The sequence below is a fragment of the Nothoprocta perdicaria genome, unplaced genomic scaffold (assembly GCF_003342845.1).
Source record: "Nothoprocta perdicaria isolate Ctin4 unplaced genomic scaffold, notPer1 scaffold_29, whole genome shotgun sequence".
NCBI classification, from domain to species: domain Eukaryota; kingdom Metazoa; phylum Chordata; class Aves; order Tinamiformes; family Tinamidae; genus Nothoprocta; species Nothoprocta perdicaria.
Genome location: NW_020455521.1, coordinates 2,395,446 through 2,410,342, shown reverse-complemented (window position 1 = coordinate 2,410,342; position 14,897 = coordinate 2,395,446). Strand labels below are relative to the sequence as shown.

Sequence of the window (14,897 nt, the reverse complement as noted above, 5' to 3'; positions counted from 1 at the left end):
GCCTGCACTCATATCTCTATGATGAGAAAATTCTAGTTAATCATAACTTTGTCAAACCAATTACACTGTAAACTATTTATTCTTAGAAGGAACTCTAGAATGAAAGCTTAGTATTCAGGCTTTCCTCTTGTTAGTTGCTTCACAGTGATCTGTAAATGCCTCAGGCTCCATTACAAAATAATTCTCATGTGGAAGCCTTAAAAATCAGGAGTTGTACAACTCCTACAGCAGTGTTAACTCTCAAAGAAACCGCAAAACTGAACTATTTCCCCATGAGCTGCTGCTCTGAACATGTTCACTTGTGTTCTCGTGGTTTTTTTCTCTTCCTSTTCCCCCTACAGTTTTCCAATATATGGAGTAAGCACCATTATCGAATTTTCCTTCCAAAAGAAATTCTGACCATGTTGTTTTAATCATATTTATTTATTATATTTTTCCATGGCAAAATTGATTCAGACACATGAAATATGAGAAAATAAKAACTCTGCAAGTTCAGGATCATCAAAACTTAAATCTACAGTGCATGTATTTGTAGAGGAATGGGTGGGGAATTGCCACCCTTTTGTCTAATCACAGAAAGTTTTAGGCAGGCAGAGTCCTGCAGAGGTCACCTCATCCAGTTGCCTGCTCAAAGCTGGACTAACCTGGAAGTTAGATCAGGTTGCTCAGGAACCTGTCATGTTGAATTTTAAAAATCTCAAAGAATGGAGATTCCAYGGCCTCTCTGTACAGCTGGTCCATTATCTAATCCTTTTGTGATTTTTTTTCCTTTTTTTTTTTAATATACAACCAGAAATTTCTGTGCTGCATCTAATTTACAGCTAAAGGATGAGAGTCACTCTTCATCTCTGAGAAGTGTTCATCTTCTGTATAACCACTCCCCGGATAGTGGAAGATTGCTGAACAAGCCCAGCACTTTCAGGCTTTCCTTGTACGTCACGTGCTTCAGGCTSCCTTCCACTTTGCTCCTTCACTGGGCATGTTCCAGTTTTGGCCTGGCCAYAGTTCTCCTGTTGTGGCCTCCCAAGCAGAGGGGAAGATTGACTTGCCTTGACCTGTTGCCTTGGGCTTCTGCTTGTGCAGCCTGACAGTTAGTGCTCATCACTTCCAGGGTGCCTCCTGTTTGTTTGGGTGCCTGGAGCGTTCCCAGGGCCTTGCCTGGAGATGCTGCCTGCGCCCTCAGCCCCACACTGTCCCCATAGCCCCCATGGGAACAGCAGGCCCAACTGCAAAGCCACTTAGGGTGGGTTCTGACCCCTAGGCCAGGCTGGTGCTGAAGACATTAAGCAGCGCTGGGCCCCTCCTGTAGTACTGGAAACTGGCACTGCTGTTGAGAGAAATGTGACAGGATTGCCACGTGAGAAAACGGCTTGGGAAACAAGAGTGGCTGTAAATGGCCACTGTATTCCCCCCCCCACCCCAAAAAACAAAACTTTTAAATTATGGCATATTTTGAGCTAGGCATACATCTATTTGTAGGCAATAAAATGTGTTTTCACAGTTGTTACTGAATTCTGAACTATCATTTTTGTAATGGTTAGTTTAGAGCAGACGTATTAAGATGCTGGATAAGTGGTGCGTTTTGCAGCTTCTGTCATAAACAGCAGGATAGATTAAGAGCAGCATGGGTGTACTGCTGAGGAGCTGGGCAGGAGCTTGACAAGTAGACTGAGTCCCCAGCTCTGTCAGATTCCCTTCAACTTTTTCTTTGCAAATTACTATCTATTGTGTCCCCATTTTATTTTTATAAAATGCAGATAAATCCAGGAGAAGGCATTTTGTAGCTCTTTTCTAGAAAGTGGCTTTCACTGCGCTTTTAACTACTGATCCCTCCAGGGTAGCTTTTCTCCAATCTGTTTTAATAAACACAGGTCTGGTCCATCTAAATGCTGGCTGTTTTCTCTGATCAGAGAGAGGTGACAGCAAATTGTTGTGTAGACAGTCAAGGGAGGCTTAAGCATTAATTCACTTCAACTCTTTATAGAGTAGATGGGTAAATGTTAGAAGTATTGGGTGGGTAGAAGACAAATTGTGTTTAATATGTGGGTAACTCACCTAACAAATCTCTTGCAGGTCCACTGAAGAAATGTTTAGTATGGCTGATGAAAGCTGCAGCTCCAATCCTGCAATGGTTCGGAGGAAAAAAATTGCAGTCAGCATAATCTTCTCGCTGCCTGAAAAAGAAGAAGCACAGAGACACTTCCAGGATTTCTTTTTCTCTCACTTTCCTCTTTTTGAATCTCACATGAACAAACTGAAGTATGCAATAGAAAAGGTACAGCAGCACAGTGGAAATGTGGAAAAATAGGTGACAGTCTGAGAATCTGATAGGTGAAGTCTGGGGAGGAGTGGGAGCAGGTTGTGCAGTTCCAAGTTTCACCTGCTCCTTGCATGTGTAGCCTTGACCCTGGGCCCAGCATAGAAATTTAGCACTTGTCTGTCCTGAACTAGCAGCAGGTGATGAAAATGAGTGGTTTTCTCTTCTAGCTGATGAGAATGGAGAGTTGTATGTTGCAGGTCTCTCTTTTCTCTTCCTCATATTGCRCTGAGATTGTCTTGACCATCTACAGGCAGTGGATAAGATTGTATTTTATCCTTTCATGCAGTCATTAAAAGAGATGGGAAGTGTTTACTCCTTCCCCCTACATGGTGGGATAGAGGGAGACTAACAGCTGTTGCTGTCCTGAGTGGTTGTCTAGCACTGGGATTATTAATTAKCTTGACAAGTTAAGGATTTATATTTCTTTTTTAAGTTTCATTTAAGAAGCTGTTTTGTGTGTTTAACTTTTAATCAAGGCCATGATCTGCTGTAGAAAAATAGCGGAATCCAGCCACAGAGTGCAGGTTTATATCAGCCGTGTCATGGATGCCCTGGGAGAATTTAGGTGAGTTGATGGAGTTCTCGTTTAGAATGAGAGCTGTTCTCAGGCCCCTCTAAAGTTACCTCCCGCTTTCAATTRCAAGCAACTGAATGCAAATTCTTGTAACTCAGCCAGTCTTGGAGGTAGCGTGACTGAGGTTTCTGTGCTGGGTAAATSGTTTTGGAAACCTCCAGCCTGTCTCGGCCCTTTTGAGCACAAGAGTGAGCACAGTACTCTGTTCTGCTTGCCTGCCTGGCACCTTTGAAGGTTTCATCAGAAGCTGGCTCTTGCTGACATCTGTGCAGTTGCTTGAGTTATTTTGTTCAAGCAGTTGAATTGTCTACTCTTAGTTGTAGGCGCTGAGCAGCGCAACCGACGGGAAAGTTTCTGTTCGGGGTTTTGGTCTCCAATAAAGGAGGAGACGGCCAGAATCCAAGAGGGACAGCTCAGGAGGGACAAGGTTCAGTAGTGACCAGAACAWGAATAGGATGGCTGCTTTTTTCCTCCTCAGAACAATTTGTAATTCTCTGTTTACCCCATGCAGCTGTGTCCTGTGTGTGCTTCCCTGCTCAGGAGAAGGCAAGGARGGGAAGAAGAATGTGCATTTCATGTTGCATAGCATCACTCTGCATCACTGTACATCAGTGATTCAGAAGTTATCACTACAATGATTAACCAGACTAGTGTTCTGGCATTCTAGTAACTGGTGTGTGTGGAAAACTTTTCCAATTTGCTCAGTGTCTCCTCACTCTTAAAAAAAAAAAAAAAAAATAAATAAAATGTAGGTGATAGAAAAGGAAAAGAGGAAATGGGCTGCTTGTGTGTGCTACTTTGCAATGCTACATGTTAACACTTGTTTGGGGGTCTCTTATTCCCGAGCAGAATCACCATCTGGAACCTGTATTCTGTTCCAAGGATTGCAGAGCCTGTGTGGCTTAATATGATGTCCAACACCTTGGAAAAGAACCAGCTATGCCAGCGTTTTCTTAAAGAATTTACATTTTTGATAGAACAGATCAACAAAAACCAGTAAGCTTTTTCCCTTATTTCCTAAAAGCTTGTGTGCTGCCTAGTACACACAATCCATTTGAGCATTTAATGGGATATTCTTTTGCTAATATGTTGTTAATGTCATTTTTTTCCCCTAGGTTCTTTGCTGCTTTGTTAACTGCGGTGCTGACCTATCATCTGGCTTGGGTGCCAACCGTGATGCCAGTTGACCATCCTCCTATCAAGGCCTTCTCTGAGAAACGCACATCACAGTCTGTGAACATGCTGGCAAAATCCCACCCGTACAACCCTCTCTGGGCACAACTTGGTCAGTAGCAAATGGGAATCTTCAGCCCTCCCTAGACCAGCTCCTTCCTGCAGGCACTGCTCTTGTCCGAGAGCTGCTTGGAGCAGGAGTTTRCTTGTGGCTGGGAGGAGCTGGATGTTGTGGTCAGGAGGAGAGGAGCTGGATGTTATTTCTTATGCCAACCCTGAGAATAGAATAGAAAACTGAAACTGGTRGTACCTTTGCTCATTTAGTTTCTTGAGCGGGCTTGGACCAAGAKTCTCTTTCCAGACTGAGCTCCTCGGGCTGTTTTTTAACAGATATTATATTGCTTGTAAGTTATTTTGATACTGCGAATTAAATGACAGCTGTCAAATGAGTAGATGAGTGAGAGCTGAGAGAATGACGCTGACAGCAGTAAATCCTTGAAAATTCCTCCTCCTCTTGGCAGCAGCTGTGAGTGTGGTATCAGTTCAGCCTAACTTTAAGTTCTGTGCTTTATTATATGTAAAATAATACACCTGCAGGCTGTGGCAAAGCTCTAAAGCAGTAGCAGGACTTTCGTGTTGTGCGATTAGTTGTGTTTCTGTCTTATGGTCTAGTGTASTCCTGTTGGTTCTTCTCAGTAGCCTTCATGGCACTAAGAGTTGCTACATTGGCCAAATAGTAGTAACTATACTACTGTACATTTTTACAAACTGTAAAAAAATGCAGTTCTSATTCCAAGATGAACTCAAAACATTTTATGAGGAGCAATGGATTACATTTTCTAGGAAAGGGAAAATGGAAACTGGCTCAGGGTGTTGAGAATGGAGCCAGACCTGTGATTTTTAACAGCCAGCTGGAACAGAGGTGGAGATGGGCAGTAGCTCTTGCAGTCACTCCTTCAGGAGCCACTGAAGGAGACTGCAGGAGCCAAACAGTCAAGAATCTGTTTCCTTTCTCGCCGCCCCAGCCTTAGTCATGATGAGCATTTGTTTCCAGCAGACTCGGAGTGGCTCGAAGTATCGGGTCCTTCCACTGAGACTGCAAAGTAAGATGTTGCCCTCTGCTGGCTGCTGCCTTAAAACAAAACTTCAAAAAAAAAAAAAAAGTTTAGTGCTTTTAAAACGAAAATTACTTTTTATTGAGGTAAACATTTTGAAGTGTCTGTCTCTAACCTCTGTGATTTGTTCTTGTTACCTTTTATGCATTAGTTGTGTATAAATACTGGTACAAGTGTAGGTAACGCTGCAAGTGAGSCTTCATTTTCTGTCTTTGTTTAACCTCAGCTTCAGTCTGATGTGCCAAGTGGTGGGCAGTAGTGTATTTCAATAGGAATGTATTCTGTTTCTTTCTTTTGTATAGAAGTCATTTGTGCAAATGAACATGAAGCCTGAATATTCCTCGTCACCCCATGTTGCTCTCGGTTTCCAAGTGATGATGGTATCTTTTGACCATTTTATAAAACGAAACCTGCAGTGCTTTTGAAAGGAAATGAACAGTAGCAGACAAACCCTCCTAAAAAGAGCAACCCCCACCCTGGGAATGCATGCCAGGCAGAAGAAATGCCAGGGGATTTCTTCCRTTGTTACTTTAAAAATGTAATGAATTTACTGTTAAAGAAAATGAATGCCTCATTTGTCACTAATAAACGTTGCTTTTTTTTTTTTTTTCCTGAATTTAAGTAGTATAGTTTATGACAGCTGTATAAGAGCACACAAAATTCTTCTTTTTCCCTTGTAGGTGATCTTTATGGTGCCATAGGCTCTCCAGTTAGGTTGACGCGGACTGTTATTGTGGGAAAGCGCAAGGAGTTGGTGCAGCGGCTGCTCTATGTTCTAACTTACTTCATTCGGTGCTCTGAGCTGCAGGAAAACCAGCTGACGTGGAGCGAGAAGGTTGGGGAGGGAGAGCAAGTGCTAAACGGAAGCACAATCACCACCGTGCTGGAAAAGGGAGAGGTGGAAGAATCTGACTATGTCGTTGTCACTGTTAAAAATGAACCTGCTCTGGTGCCTCCAATCCTACCTCCAAAGAACGATGGAAGTAAGAGCAGTTCAGGTGCTGAGTGGGTGCGAGCCTCGGAAGGTGCTCACGCTGCACCAGCTGCCTCCAAGGAGAAGACTGATGCAGCGGGAAAGGTCAGTCAGAGCTCTGAAGCATCTGCAGACTCTCTGACCAGCCTTTTCCACAAAGGAGCAGCTGATGGCAAGAGAAGGACTGTTGCTGAGACGGACATCCTATCCTACCACTTTGAGGAACCATCAAAGTTGGAGGATTTGGATCTAAAGAAGAATCATATGGAAAGCAAAGTGGAAAAGCAGCTGCCTAGTAGGTCATCTGCCTTACCTTGTCCTGAAAGGCCTGACCACAGGAGTTCACACTTGGAAAAGGTCACCTTTCAGATCGGAAGCTCTGCATCACCGGAGTCAGACTTGGAAGCTCATAGAAGAGAAATGGAAAAGAATCTGACGGCATTCAGAAAAAATCCGGAGGAGATGTGCTGTGCCTCAAGTCCCCCCAGTCCGGCTGTGGGTATTTTACAGAATCAACAAGAAAGTGGGGAAGCTGCTTTCATTGCCTGCACTAAACATAGTGTTTGTTATGCACAGGCTCCACCTTCTGAGGGAAAGAGTGAACTTAATGACCAACATGTAGAAAGTAAAGAAATGGAAACTGATTTAGCAAACCCATCTAGTGAACCGCTTTCGGGCGCAGATAATGTCGTGACTATAGAAATACCAAATGTGAAAGAATCTAGAACTTTAAGCTCTGACAATCCAGAGAGCTGTTCACCTGATGGTGCACAAGTAGCTGCTTCTGTCAGACAGGATTCTCCTCACGTAGGTGCTAAAGATGTCCCCTATGGGGATACTGGTAGGAAAATTCCGTTCAGAGTGGAAGGGGACATTCCAAGGAATGAGAGCTCTGACAGTGCTCTGGGAGCCAGTGATGAAGAAGGGGATTGTTGTATCTCTGAACTTCATCAGGACAACATCGGCAAAAGACTAGAAGAGTTTGCAGAAGTGGAGCTTCCTTTACCAAGGTAAAGTAGTGCTATTACCTTAAAGGTGTTCAGGATTTCAAATCTGAAATTCTGGAATCCTAATTAAATTCTTAGCTGAAGTCTTCCGAGCAGACACTGGTTAATGCAGTTAAGATTCTTGTTAGCRGTATTGACAGAAAGAAAGTCAAGCCTAAGTAGCCTGAGGTGTCCAAGTTTGCTAACAAAGTTGTTGCTCAAATGTTTAACGAGAAGATACCAAATTAGTATGAAACTGCCTGAAGCTTTTAATCTAGACATAATTCAGAGGACAAACACAACCTTAGTAGGAGCATCTTACTTAAGAAAGAAGCTTTATAGGGGCTTGTAAGTACCGTGCGCAAGGTATGMGCAGTGCATGAAGTAGGTAGCTAGGAGTTTGCTGCCCAGGCTGAGAGCCCTCAAGCTTAGCGAACCTATGAGGTGCAGAATGGGGAGGTCACTTACAGCACAAGCTCTAATACGTGTAGACTTGTCTTATCTGAAATTTGTAGGAATCAATGAAATTTAGCTTTTAAACTAACTCTTTCAGAGAGCACCAGTAACTGATTCACTGTATTTTGAGTACAACTGCTGCTGAAGAGCAGGCGTGGCRAGGCAAACATTTCATTTCACGTGAAAATCAGCGGACAGTTTGTCAAGCAAGATCCGTAGGCACCTTGTATTCTGTATTTCAGGTCAAACATGATCAGCAGTCAGTGCATGAAAAATTTTGGAAGATCCCTGCTGGGTGGTTACTGTCACACCTATATGCCCGATCTGGTGCTGCATGGAATAAATAACGATGAAAAGCTCAAGCAATGCCTGCTAGCAGACCTGCTTCATTCGATGCACGTGAGTTGAAATGCTGCTGTACGCAGGAGCTGCGAGGCTGCTGAGCCCTTGCAGGAGCACAGGGGTCAATGCTTGGAATGGAGCCTGTTTTCTTCCAGTAACCCATTCTTAAAAGCRCCTCTTGATATGTCTGTCTGTCTTGGAAGAGACTGCTCCTTATTTCAGTGAGAGAAGCCTGTTCAGACAATATTCACTTCTATTTCTGCGCTCTTAGGTCTTCTCTTTGAAAGATAAGCACAGGGAATATTTTTTGCCAGCAACTTCAGGTTGCAAGTGAAAAAAGCTCTCAAATCATTTCTGTTTTCAGTCAAAATAGCAAATGATTATCTATATTTTACAAAAATGACCTTCAAATTGTTTGAAGCTTCTAAGCTTCCTAGCTGCCTAGTGGCAAGGGAGATGAGTTATGTAAAGACTTGTATTGTACTAGACTAGTAGCATAAGTAACTGGCTATGGAAAGTCGGTGGCTGTAGGTAAGGACTTTGCAGTAAGTTAAGGATATAGATTGAGTTTAAATTCAAGGAAATTCATAGCCTCCTTCCACTAAAATAACTTTATATGCTCTTAACGTATAAGTATTTAATTGTCTAGAGATGATTATCAACACAATTGTGTATGGCAATTAAAAAACATCTTGGAATGAGTTCCCGTGTTGCCCAAAGCTGTGGTGTTTGCATATGTGTGCTTTTGCATACAGCATCAAGTTGGGCTAGTGGGATGCTGTCTCTTCATACGTGCCTTGCTTTGATTGGGATTAGGGAAGTCCCACACAAAATACCCTGGCGGTGAAGCACTGCTTATGCCTTCACCACCACTGAGTCAGTCTAAATCTTCTTTTGGGAAGAAACTTGCCTTGGTAAGGAAGCAGGAACACTTCATGAAAGAGCRGTGTGTCTGAGGCCCTCCCTATGCAAAATAAAATACTTGGTCAAATTGGCAGGTGTGACCTAACAGACTCMGTGTTAATGGCTAGAAAAACTGGTGCTGAGGTTAGCATTGCTGCTTACTTTTGATTGTGATGTCTTGGGTTTTTTATTGGATGAAAACACTTGTTTGCACCATTTTCTCACTCCCTGTCCCAGCACGAATATAAATAGATCCTTAGGCTAGTTGTGGAAAAGTATATGAAAATGTCACTTCCTATTTGTGTTTTGTACCTGTTGCAGCATCCAGTGCTAGATGAGCCCATCGCTGAAGCTGTCTGCATTATTGCAGACACGGATAAATGGAACGTGCAGGTGGCTACGAGCCAGAGGAAGGTCATGGACAACATGAAGCTGGGCAAGGATGTCTTGGTGTCTAGTCAAGTATCCAGCTTATTGCAATCTATTTTGCAGCTTTACAAACTCAACCTCCCAGCAGACTTTGTAAGTATTTCTTTATTGAAAACTGAAAATAATGAAAATTTGCTTAGCTGAGGTACCAAATACAGCATTTTTTATACTGGATATTCTTGTAGCAAAAAACTAACAACTGAGACAACGTAGAGTCAGTATCACATACTTAAAAGAACRTCTGCAACAGTCTATTTACAGGTACTGTTTTTAGCCTATTCTACATGTAATCAAGATTAGTCAACTGCTCTAAAACAGATAAGCCAGAAATGAAGTTTTTAAGGCATGGACCTCATGTTTATGACGAGGGTTGTTAAATTTGGCTCAGGTTATTTTTTTTCTGTAGAATTTCCCTCATCTTTTTCCCTTGTTGAAGCTCCTGGCTTTCTCCGCTGCGCTGTTAGCGTGCCAATCACTGGCCTTGGGATCTTGCTGGGCGCTGGGCGCCTCTCCTCTCTGCCCCCTGGTTATGTGTCTTTGTTCCCCTCACCGCTGGCTTCAGCGCGGGCGCCGTGCCAGCCCCGCGGGCTCGTGGCCGCTCGGGGAAGCCGGCTGCCCTGCGGCAGCAGGGGCCGCCCCGCGGGGCGCAGCCCGTCGGCCCCGCGAGTCGCCGCGCGCTTCTGAGGAGCAGTCACGGCTGCCGCGGGGACCTGCTCTCTCTGGCAGCAGCTTGGGGCATCTGAATGAATTGCACAGAGCATGAGAAATTCTTTGGAAGTCCAGTGCCAGGCAAATAAGTGGGCGCACCAGCAATGACCTCTGCAGTTTTTTGTGTGGAAGGCTGAAAGTCATGGGATTCCAGGGAGAATTAAAGGGCTTGCRTGCCAGCACTGATGCTTTTGCTGTTTGTGAGCCGACCAGTTGACTGCCATTGAGGTTTGCTTTGCAGTGTTGTCTTGGGGATTGTGTGTGCAATGCCTGTGCACTTTGCAGAGGGCAGGGATTGGGCCTGCAGGGCGGGTTGTTTCACAGCCTAGAAAGGAACAGTAAAATGCCCATGCTAGTAGCTTAGCMTTTTCTGTAACCTCGGGTAGATGGCAACTCACTCCTCCTGTCAGGGGATTTTACAGGTCTTTGCTCACAGCCGCAGATCAGTGGGGAAAGCTCAAATATTCATCAGTCCCTTCAGGGTAGGGGGTGTGTGTGACTTAATGGTTCCTGCAGCTTCAGGTCTGACCCAGACGAGCCTCCTGTGTAGAGCAGACGTGAGCGTAATGCAGCGTGTTTGAAGCTCCCTTTCCCAGCTTCCCTTTCATGACGTCCACTTGCTGGTCAGCAGGTTTTGGTTTCTGGCTGTGCTCGGTCACGGTCCTGCCGGGCCCGTCCCTGTGCAGCGTGCTGCGGTGGGAGGGGAGGGCACATCCAWCTGCAGCGGCTACCTGCCAGCAGCCCCTCACAAGCCTCCACCTGCACCTTCAAACACTTTCTGAGCTACTTTTCCTGATGTCAAAACCAACTTGGGATTTGTTGTTCTCGTTCAATCAGTGAGACAAGTTACTTAATCTCAGGACCTCAAGTGCAATAGACATTTGGAACAAAGCTGTCTAACTCAGTTGTACTCTAACTGAGTTGTACTGACGTTACGAGGAAGACACTCTTGATTTCAGCTTGCATTCAGTCATCAGCATTCAGGAGGAGCAGATAATTTTATATATTAATGTCTCTATTCTAAGAGTAATGTAGGAGTTATTTGTACGCTCAACTGCAATTCCAAAATCCTGTAGCACACGAATAAYGAAGTTTTAATACATTGAGCTGCTATTTTGGAAAACTGCTGTGTGCCTCTCTCAACTGCTGAGCAAGTTTTAATAGGCTTTTTGCATTGCAGTTATCTGTAATGACAGAGATAAAGAATGCTGCCTTTAGGCTGGGTTCGGAAGTGTTGGGACTGTAGTGACTGAAGGGGAAACTTGCAGGAAGCACCAAGATCAACCTGCTCTCAACAAGCTTTTGCCCTGCCTGTGCTCGTGGCAGCTACCTCATTCTGCTCGTGCTGTAACATAGCAGATTGTAGAAGTGTGTGTTAGTCTTCCCTAAGATCTGTTAAGAATACAAGTATGAGGGTTTATTTTTTTTATTTTTTTAACTGGCAGAAGTGATACTACCTGTATCACTTCAAGTCACCAGACTTGAAAAGTACATTGTATGATGGCCTCAAGCAGCTGGCAGCTGCTCTTTCTAACTGCTGTCTCCACCTGCCATATGACTATACATCTGATAATGCAGGATTCTGCCTGGGCTTCTGGCTTTCCTTTCTTGGAGTCYGGAGAGCCGAGCTTAACTTTCCTTTGAAGTGGGTGTCACTGTGGAAAGAAAGGATATATTAAATTGAACATCCCTTTTGTCTTAGAACAAAATATTTGATGAGACATCCTACCTATTCAGGTTCTGCTACCGAGAAGGGGTAATTTTCACAATTTTTTCAGCAATTTTGAAGCTAAGGTTTATGTGTTCTCCTGCAGCTTTTGCATAGGAAAGTTCCCCATGCCATATGATTGCACAGAGAAGTGTGGCATGCTGTGGCATTGCTGCCATGCTCCTGAGGACAGAAAAGGGAGTGATTAAACCTAGATGCTGTTTGCCAACAGGTGATCGGTCCAGTCAGCAACCTCAACTTGAGCAACCTTAGGCTGGGAGTCCAGTACTAGGAATGGCAACTGCCTGGAAAAGCTCCCCCAGCTTCTCCAGCAAGCTAGAAAGCAAAAGAGCTATCGTAACACTATAGATCATACCAGGGATTTCCCTTTTTTTAAGTTTTATTTCCTTGAATGGCAGTTTCTCTGAGCTGAAAAGATGCTCAGTTTTAGGAACTGTAGTTTAAATTGCATCTTTCAGAAAAATAGTACTACTTGTAGYGGGCAAATCATGGTCCACATATTCTGGTTCCATTCTTAATGAGACGTCTTGAACGTCTTTGGGCCTGACTTCTGTATGTTGGACGCTTTGGCTGACTTGAGTGTGAATTGGGTGCTTTTTGACCTGTGTAGCAAACTTGCAATTTGGGAAAATAAAAAGTGCCACAATTCTTTCATGGGGGCTGGGAAAGAGTGGTATATTTTTTTTTTTAATGTCACCAGCACAAGGATAGCAGGGGACTTTTTTTCTTTTTTTAAGAATGTTTCTCTTTGTGCAGTTTGTGCATGGGGATGCTAACTTCTTTCTGTGGTCTGTGTCTGCAGTGCATAATGCATCTTGAGGATAGACTGCAAGAGATGTATCTCAAAAGCAAAATGCTTTCAGAATATCTGCGAGGACATACAAGAGTGCATGTAAAAGAACTAGGAATTGTATTGGGGTAAGTATTGCAGATATCAGTCTTAATGTCTGGCAAAACTTGGGCCATTTATCTTCCTCTTCAGCTGCCAAATACCATCTCATTTCTGGGGGAGCTTCCTTCTTRCTGTCTGCTTAATGCTTCCCTCTTTCCTGTGCCTCAAAGTGTAGAAGTGRCTCTGCTGAGCCATCTTGGGCATCAGGCTGGCATTTTTACGAGTGAGCAGCAAGAGCAAATTACAAGCAGTTCTTAAATCTTCAGATTGAAAAGGATGTGGGTTTTTTAACATRWWKTTTTTTTTTAAAATAATATTTGGATCATTCTGAGGTTATTCACACGTTCTCTTGTGTGTGCTCTATATATGAGTAGAAGTGGTTTGGACTGAGTGTTGAATCTGAGAGACATTGCTGTTTTGATTGCTTAAGAACTGCACATTTTGGTTATCTTTTGATAAGAAGGTGCTACCGTGTGACCAGCTGGGGTTATATTTAGAATCAGGGCTGCATGGTCTCCCATAAGGTGCTGGTTAGCACTTGTAAGGTGGTACTTCAGACCAGGCCTGCAGGGACCTACTGACGGGGGAGAATGGTAAGACTGTTAGCTAACAACTAGTGAACAAACTAAAGCATAAAGATTATATACCACAAAAAGGTGGTAGTGCTACTGTTTTTTCCCTTAAGAGGTAGCGCAGCTCCTGTTTTTAAACATTAGCACCTACTGTTATTGGTATGTTATGAATAATGACAATAAATACTAGTAAATGATAAACTTGCCAGCAGCAAGACACTTCTGAAGTATGGATGAAGAAAACCCTCTTGTGCTTTCCTTCTCCGTGAAAGGTGACTGCCTGTTTTAAAGTCTGTCTCCCTCTCTCTCTYTTAATTTCTAGGATTGAATCCAATGACTTGCCTTTGTTGGCTGCGATAGCAAGTACTCATTCCCCGTACGTTGCTCAAATACTCTTATAAATCACAATCTCAGGATAGTCGTTCCCTTAAAGTAAAGAATATGGGAATCTTGAACGAAGAACAGAGGTGCCAAACACTGGTCAAGGGGAACAGTGAGGAGAGCGGGYGACGGCTGCGCCTTCTGCCACCTCCAGCTTCGGATGCCAGCGGGGTGTCAGTTTACATAATGTAAAAAGCATTCAGGTTTTTCTAACAAGCTCACTTCTGACCTTCACCAAGAAGGTGACTGCATCCTTGCATTTTATTGTTGTTGTTRTTATTATTATTACTACTGTTTAAAGGATGAAAGTTAACACTATGGCAGCCCGCAAGCTGCCCTCGGAAACGCTGCTCAAACGGTGAAGTAACAGTTACAAGAACAAAGGGGGCAGGCAGGATTTCCCGTGCCGCCTGGTGAGCGGGGCTTGTGGAGGGCCTTGCCCGGGAGGGGAGCTGTGATCCGTGTACCTAGTGTGCCCGGCCGGCAGCCTCTGTTCTGTGGGGCGCAAGCGGGGCTCCGTGTGGCAGAAGGGACCGCGCGGAGTAAGGGAGCAGGGCGCAGCGCCCAGGCGAGGGGCGCCCTGTCCCTCGCAGCGCGGGCGCCTCAGAACCGCGTCCTGCTCCAGCACGGGCAGCCCGAGCGCCGCGCTCCCATTGGGAGCAGGGCCGCCCATGCCTGCGGTGAGCGCCCGCGCCAGGCGCTGGCTGGGAAAGCCGGGCGGGATTTCTGCTGCACGTTTACGTTGGTTCCTGCTGCYGCAGCCTGGATGCCCCTGCGGAGTTTCTCTGTGACTCTGGTCCTGGGAATTGCCCGACCTCTSTTCCGGTGGCGTCAGGTGTTGCTGTCTCTGAGGGCTCTGAATCGGACAAGCCTACAGACGGCATCAGTGCTGTGACTTTCAGCATTCCAGCAAGCAATCAGCATAAACTTAAGACAATCTGACCAAAATCCTGCAATTCTGTAATCAATTTTTTTTTTTTTTTTTTTTTTTTTGGCTGCTATTTGGTAACTTCACAGATAACGCAAAGGGGGACAGACCCCTCTGTTACTATGAATGTTTTCAGTTACCCTCTACAACTCTACAGAATTCTCAAACTATCATCCCGGTGCCTTTCCTTAACAGAGAAATTGCTTCGAGACCAGAAACTACTTCTCCACTAGCTAATATTGGCCTTCTGTGTTTCTAGAAAGCAAAATAAAATTTTGTACTTTACTCTTTTCACATGGTTGATGGCATGAATGTAAAAAATACTTTTTTTGCATAAAGTACTGTTAAGCTGGATAAGAAACTATTTATGGACCAGACTAAGGAAAGAACAAAGGATAAAAACACAAGTCCTTAAA

At 44.3% G+C, this 14,897-nt stretch overlaps 1 protein-coding gene across 5 annotated transcripts in view; it reads left to right on the top strand.

The window, feature by feature from the left end:
• The window catches only part of FNIP2 (folliculin interacting protein 2), a 45,856-nt gene extending 31,909 nt beyond the window's left edge, over positions 1-13,947 (top strand). For 4 of the 5 annotated variants that reach the window (XM_026041696.1, XM_026041694.1, XM_026041695.1 and 1 more), the window contains 9 exons: positions 2,074-2,275; positions 2,797-2,885; positions 3,744-3,890; positions 4,010-4,179; positions 5,863-7,165; positions 7,840-7,996; positions 9,164-9,364; positions 12,511-12,626; positions 13,495-13,947. In XM_026041696.1, coding sequence (XP_025897481.1) covers positions 2,074-2,275; positions 2,797-2,885; positions 3,744-3,890; positions 4,010-4,179; positions 5,863-7,165; positions 7,840-7,996; positions 9,164-9,364; positions 12,511-12,626; positions 13,495-13,573 — 2,464 coding nt within the window. In that variant the 3' untranslated portion in view covers positions 13,574-13,947. The remainder of the gene's footprint in view (positions 1-2,073; positions 2,276-2,796; positions 2,886-3,743; positions 3,891-4,009; positions 4,180-5,862; positions 7,166-7,839; positions 7,997-9,163; positions 9,365-12,510; positions 12,627-13,494) is intronic. The other variant, XM_026041693.1, reaches the window with a different exon arrangement.
• The last annotated feature ends 950 nt before the right edge of the window (positions 13,948-14,897 follow it).